This window comes from Sardina pilchardus, chromosome 1 (assembly GCF_963854185.1).
Source record: "Sardina pilchardus chromosome 1, fSarPil1.1, whole genome shotgun sequence".
Classification (NCBI taxonomy): Eukaryota; Metazoa; Chordata; class Actinopteri; order Clupeiformes; family Clupeidae; genus Sardina; species Sardina pilchardus.
In genome coordinates this window covers 27,792,174-27,799,162 of record NC_084994.1, presented here as the reverse complement: position 1 = coordinate 27,799,162, position 6,989 = coordinate 27,792,174, and the positions used below count along the sequence as shown (strand labels likewise).

At 46.0% G+C, this 6,989-nt stretch overlaps 1 protein-coding gene across 1 annotated transcript in view; it reads left to right on the top strand.

The window, feature by feature from the left end:
- Positions 1-4,725: 4,725 nt before the first annotated feature.
- The window catches only part of LOC134087259 (protein NLRC5-like), a 24,128-nt gene continuing 21,864 nt past the window's right edge, over positions 4,726-6,989 (top strand). The window contains exons 1-3 of the mRNA XM_062540654.1: positions 4,726-4,770; positions 6,146-6,261; positions 6,375-6,530. Of these exons, the coding sequence (XP_062396638.1) occupies positions 6,376-6,530 (155 nt within the window). The 5' untranslated portion in view covers positions 4,726-4,770; positions 6,146-6,261; position 6,375. The remainder of the gene's footprint in view (positions 4,771-6,145; positions 6,262-6,374; positions 6,531-6,989) is intronic.

Here is a 6,989-nt window from a genome sequence, read left to right as displayed (position 1 = left end):
TGAGGTCAGAAATCACAGTAGTTCATATGTGATATGTCAGGGCTGTCTTCAAATGCTATCCATTGCTATCCATGTGAAAGCACCTATTTCATGTCTCAGCCAGTGATCCTAAAGCATCATTTCCGCTCTGTAGACCCACTGACTGTAAACCGCGTCTGTAACACGTATTGCTGTGTGGTCTCCTTTGGGTCAGACGCTGCTTGAGAAGGTGAGCGTGCCGAGACAGCGCTCGGCTCTCACCAGAGTCCCGTGGTGAGTGTGGAGCGCTCAGCCTTGGTGGCTCTCCTGCAGCACATGCTGGAGAAGGAGAAGGAGCATGTGGAGGAGATGGAGAGGCTGAAGGTCCTGCTGGACCAGCTGAGGATGAGGGCTCAAGTCACATTAAACAGGGCTATCGTGTGTGTGTGTGTGTGTGTGTGTGTGTGTGTGTGTCCAGAGCTGAGGATGAGGGCTCAGCTGCAGAGTAGAGTAGGCAGCTGCACCAGTCCATGAGCTCAACACTAATAAGCTTCATGAACAAGTCACATTAAACAGGGCTATCGTGTGTGTGTGTGTGTGTGTGTGTGTGTGTGTGTGTGTGTGTGTGTCCAGAGCTGAGGATGAGGGCTCAGCTGCAGAGTAGAGTAGGCAGCTGCACCAGTCCATGAGCTCAACACTAATAAGCTTCATGAACAAGTCACATTAAACAGGGCTATCGTGTGTGTGTGTGTGTGTGTGTGTGTGTGTGTGTGTGTGTGTGTGTGTGTGTGTGTGTGTGTGTGTGTGTGTGTGTGTGTGTGTGTGTGTGTCCAGAGCTGAGGATGAGGGCTCAGCTGCAGAGTAGAGTAGGCAGCTGCACCAGTCCATGAGCTCAACACTAATAAGCTTCATGAACAAGTCACATTAAACAGGGCTATCGTGTGTGTGTGTGTGTGTGTGTGTGTGTGTGTGTGTGTGTGTGTGTGTGTGTGTGTGTGTGTGTGTGTGTGTGTGTGTGTGTCCAGAGCTGAGGATGAGGGCTCAGCTGCAGAGTAGGCAGCTGCACCAGTCCATGAGCTAAACACAAATAAGCTTCATGAACAAGTCACATTAAACAGGGCTATCGTGTGTGTGTGTGTGTGTGTGTGTGTGTGTGTGTGTGTGTGTGTGTCCAGAGCTGAGGATGAGGGCTCAGCTGCATAGTAGGCAGCTGCACCAGTCCATGAGCTAAACACAAATAAGCTTCATGAACAAGTGACATTAAACAGGGCTATCGTGTGTGTGTGTGTGTGTGTGTGTGCTCCAGCCCTCACTCTGAGCTCCTCCTGCTCAATCCTGGTGACCTCTGCAACAACAAGGTCCTTCCTCTCCTTCCTGCTTGCCTTGGACCATAGGATGGGTGGGGCGCTCCATCCGAGGCCTGACCGCCCAGTCTGGAGTGGACCGTGGCCAGCACGTGTTGATGCTGCAGTCTCCCCATCAGCTTCTGCACCTCCTCCTTGCACCTCCTCCACCTTCTTCCAGTCTCCACTCTGGCGTGTGCATCAGCCACTGCCCTGTGGGAGGAGTCCCTTAGCTCCATCCCCAGCCTTGCCTTCTCCTGCCTGTAGCCCAGGGTGATGGAGTTCAGGGGGAGCTGGAGTGAGCTCCATCCATACAGGCCAGCAGCTGAGAAGCAGCGCGGTAGGCCCAGCCATTTGATGAAGGATGAAGGAGTTGGCTTTTGCCTCCGCCTCCATCTAGGCCTGTCGCACCTCCAGCGGTGCCTGTGGTGGACTGTGCACGGCAGGGGCGTCCTCTTCCCTGAGGCCTAAACTGCCCATTGCCCATGGACTTCATTTTGAGCATTAAGTTAGGACTGTTTCAAGAGCATCAAGCTACAGCCCAGTTACTGGCTGATCACCATTGATCATGGACTTCATTCATTGTTGATATGTTTGTGACCAGTCTCCGTGTGTGTGATGTGTGTTTTATGTAACCTATCACACTCATTATGTAACGGGTACAAGGTGTGTGTGTGTGTGTGTGTGTGTGTGTGTGTGTGTGTGTGTGTGTGTGTGTGTGTGTGTGTGTGTGTGTGTGTGTGTGTGTGTGTGTGTGTGTGTGTGTGTGTGTGTGTGTGTGTGTGTGTGTGTGTGTGTGTGTGTGTGTGTGTGTGTGTGTGATGTGTGTTTTATGTAGCCTACCAGTGGCTTTGCTTTCCCAGCTTCCTCAGAGAGCTGTTTGGTGGATGTGCTCAGTGTGTCTCCACGTAGTCCCAGGTCCTTGAGCAGGCATGATGTTGATCTGCCCACAAAGCCTCTGGCTCCCACCTCCACCGGCTACAGCCTCACACTCACTCCATCCACTTTCTCTGCACTCCGCCACCAGGTCTGCATACTTGGCCTTCTTTCTCTCGTAGGCAGCTTCCAGTCCCTCCTCCCATGGCACTGTCAGCTCCATCAGTATTGCTGCCTTCACAGCTGCAGACCACAGCAGCACGTCTGGTCTTAAGGTGCTGCTGCATATCTCCTGTGGGAACTGGAGCTGCCTACCCAGGTCTACTTCCATCTTCCACACCGCCCCTGGTGTTAGTAGCTTGGCGGGTGGTCTCTTGCTGGTCTGCATTGCGGGTTCCCCCTGCCTGAGGAAGTGGATCCTGCGTGGGCTCTCTGATGGACTCTGCTTGTTTGCCTCCTGCCCACTTTTCTCCAGCACCTCTGCCAGCTTCCTGAGCACTTGGTGGTGTGTCCATCTGAGCCGACCCTGTCAGTGCTGTTCTGCAGCCCCACAGAACATGCTGGAGTGAGTGAGGCATTGATGGGCCCGCAGAGGTCACAGGGTTGCTCTGCTCCAAGCCATTGGTGGAGGTGTTGAGGGCTCGGGAGGGTGTTGTGTGTTGCCCTGATGAGGAAACTGAGCCGAGCCTGTGGCAGCTTCCAGAACTCTGCCCAGCTGATCACTCGGCTCACCACACCCTCCCAAGTTGTCCAGCGCCCCTGCTGCCCCAGACCTCACTCTGAGCTCCATGTCACAATGCAGAGCTGGACCAAGTACACAACTCCTTTACTGAAGTGAAATAGAGATACACCTTCACTAATATTACTAATACAGGTGCACAACTCCTTTACTGAAGTGAAATAGAGATACACCTTCACTAATATTACTACAATACAAGTACACTACTCCTTTACTGAAGTGAGATAGAGATACACCTTCACTTATATTACTCCAAGTGGAAGTTGTTAAGGCAGAGTTTTACGTTGAAGTACAGAAGTACTTGCTTTTAAGAATATAAACCAAAGCAAAGTCTTGTAGATGACCACATACTACTGTTGTAGATGACAAAATACAACATCACAGACCAGATGAAGAGTTGTTGATAAAAATGTTTTTGGCAAGTTTTGCAGGGGGGGTTTTTGTGATGAAAAATGTACAAAAGAAATAGGAAAATACTTTAGAATTTGTCCTGTAAAGAACACACACACAATACAGGTTTTGAGACTTATGATGGAGATGACATTTCAAAGTCTGTTGAGATGACGGTGGGTAAGGATAAGAGCAGGTCTGAAGTGGATGGTAATTTACTGTAGTCAGACATGAAATATGAAATATGTATATACTGTATATATATATATATATATATATATATATATATATATTTCATCTATCCACCTCTTTCCTTAACCCGGAAATATGTATCGTTGCGATGGTTACGATACTGTTTTCAACTTCCGTTCATTCTGTTAACATGTGCGTTCTCCATAGCTAACTAGATTATGCCTCAACTTAGATTTCTTTCGAAATATTGACAATTCTGCCCTCAGCATGTATATACTACATCATATATAACCGATATAAAATAGAAAAGTTTACTTTTATATGCGTTATGATATGTTAAGCACCGTAAACCGTCACGTTAAAACAGATACAATGCAGCTTCGCCGGAAATAGAAAACCGTCTCGGTGTCATGGCGACCCCCATTGTTGGGCTGCGGAATATCGTGGATAGGCCTATATATTTGGACACTGTGACAGTTACAGTAAAGGAAGATCATGAGGAGTTGCAGTAGCACTTTATGACCACAAGAGTGTAGTGTTGACCATTTTATAAGCACAGTTCTGAGCGACATGTATGTATTATGTATGCATGTAATTATCACAAACCAACACTGGTTTTCAACTTCAACACAAATTTAAGCAAGTCAAGAACATTTACAGAAAATGAAAATACATCCAAAGCTGACAAACCTCGACAGGTGGGGACATGAAACTAGCTGTCAGAGCTACATGACTATGTGACATTATTCACACAATGAAAGTCAGTCATAGAACCACAGACAGTTTCAATAATAGTGGACGCCCACAATCAGATCCAAGGTGAGAATACAGTTTCTGTATCCATTTACAAGGTAGACACTGTGTGTGTGTGTGTGTGTGTGTGTGTGTGTGTGTGTGTGTGTGTGTGTGTGCGCGCGTGTGCATGATGTCTGCTTGTGCGTGAGTGAGTGTGTGTGTCTAACTTACAGCCACGTGACTAGTACAGTAGGCTATGTGAACCTACAGTAGGCCTAGGCTATGCATAAATATAGTAAGCTACAGGTTGATAACACAGACAATGCTACTACCTTTACAATATCGCTCAATTTTCTAACTCTTGTCCAAAAATCACAATGAGTTTTATTTCAATCGACCAACTCCTCTGGCTCAAGGACAAATGAACAGACCGCAGACGTAGTGTTTGCCCACGTGATGAACGCGGAACAAGTGAAATCGAAAGTAAATCTCAAGGGACCGGTGTTCGGGCAAGAACATTTCGGACGTTTTGTGAAGGTAAGTAGATAAAGTGAGTTAAATGTACAGTAAGGTTGTGATCGATTACAAAGAATGTCCATTGATGTCGGTTTCGTGGCCTGGCGATAATTTAGAGAGGGACACCTGTCGGAGACGTCATGGATGTGTTCGTTGACTAGGCTCAGGTCTAGCCTACGTTTCATAACGTTAACATTTTTCAGACTCTGAATTTATCTTGGGCTAATTTGCGTTGCGACTTCAGTCAAATAGGCCTAAAGTAGGCCTAGTCAGTCAAATGGATCAACCGAAATGTAGCCTAAATGTAAATAAATTATGTAGCCTATCTTTAATTAAGCAAAGGCCTAGACAGGTAGGCTAGGTAGAAACGGCCCACCGAACAACGACACGAATCAGCCATGAAGAATGCTGTAGGTAGACTATCCGTACTTAATTGACATGTAGGCCATGTACAGTAGGCCTATAGGCCCAGCTTGTTACTCTATGTCTGAAATAAGGCATCACGACATCTTGGAATGAGCATCAGAGACATATTTGAATGAACTTTTCCTTGTTTTATTATAAGCCTCAAAAGTAGGCCGACGGGCTCCCCCTGCTGATAAAAAAAATGCACTGCCTTTTTTCGAAGTTGTCCATTCAAAAGCACAGCCTTCACCTAAGAGTCAGTCCTAATCTACGGTATATGTAATTGTAGCCCATTAGCCTACTGCCAGTATTATGTAGCAGTGTTATAACCTATTCGTCACTTCTATAGAATAGTGTTTAATAATGTTTATGTTATGCATTGTGTAAAACATCATTGGTTTACTTGACTTTAACAAATAGCTCAATTTAGCGTCAATTCTTGAGGGAAAGGCTGAAGCATTGATTCACAACCCTGTGACTGTACTTGTAGTAGAGTGATAGGGTTATTGTTATAGTTAGCAGGGTATTTTATTTAAAGATGTTGAGTGGCATTATGACAACTCATGTATTTCTTTAATTTAACATAATTTACACACTTTTCCAGACTCCTATGTATTGGTAACAGGATTGCATAGCCTACATTCAGCAAAAAGACATATGGGGAAAATACCTTTAATGCCTGAGCTGGATAAATCATAACTTATAGTTTATTACTTATATTTCTGAAATAAATATTCAAAAGAAAATGTTAAAATAGAGCATTTTTTTATGACGTCTATCTGCCTAAATTGTCAAAAATGTCCATTCCTGGAATGTCCCCTAGAGCATTAAAGATTAACAGCAGACACAGTCAGAGCAACACACCTTTCAGCAAACTGGCAAAGTAATAGTAGCCTACTTAGCACCGGCTCGAAGGTTATTAATTATTGTGATAGTACAAGTAGTGGTGGGAATGGTTTCATGGTTAAGTGTTCATATTGATTTCCGTTAGGCTATAGGCCCAGGCTACTTCCTCTGCCAGTTCCCTGGTCTAGACTGTCAACATGTCTGTTATTGTCGGAGCAGAAATGGATCCACAGATCTGATTGGTCCACATAGCTGCTAAAAGTAAGTGTTTTCTGAGGAACCTCTCATCAAAAACATTTTTTTCATCTCTCTTTTTAGATAAGATTACTCACCTTTCTCTCTCCCTCTCTGTTTATGTCTTATTGCTTGATTAGTATGGATTTCCCTCAAGACGGTGTGGATGCTGTTGGTGGAAATCAGACAGGCAGAGCAGCATGTGCTGTGTCCAGCCACGTGTCCCTGAAGAATGAGGAGCCCGTCACTGATGGGCATCAGGGGGTCAGCACAGGAAGAGTGCTTTCTCATCCAAGGTGAGTTGTGTCCACTGATGGGCATCAGGGGGTCAGCACAGGAAGAGTGCTGTCTTATCCAAGGTGAGTTGTGTCCACTGATGGGCATCAGGGGGTCAGCACAGGAAGAGTGCTGTCTTATCCAAGGTGAGTTGTGTCCACTGATGGGCATCAGGGGGTCAGCACAGGAAGAGTGCTGTCTTATCCAAGGTGAGTTTTTTCCACTGATGGACATCAGGGGATCAGCACAGGTAAGAGTGCTGTCTTATTCAAGGTGAGTTGTTTCCGAAATCCAGGACATCAAGGGCACATCGCAAATGTCTTCTGTTACTTTGTGGCCAACACAGTTATCATCCCTCCAGGAGTGTGCATGCGCTCACCCTTAATGAACCCTGCACACCCACGGGCGTGTTGATGGCGCATGATCACAATTTTCTGTTTTGAAGCCATTGAAATGGCACGGAAAAAACCTGGTCTTAA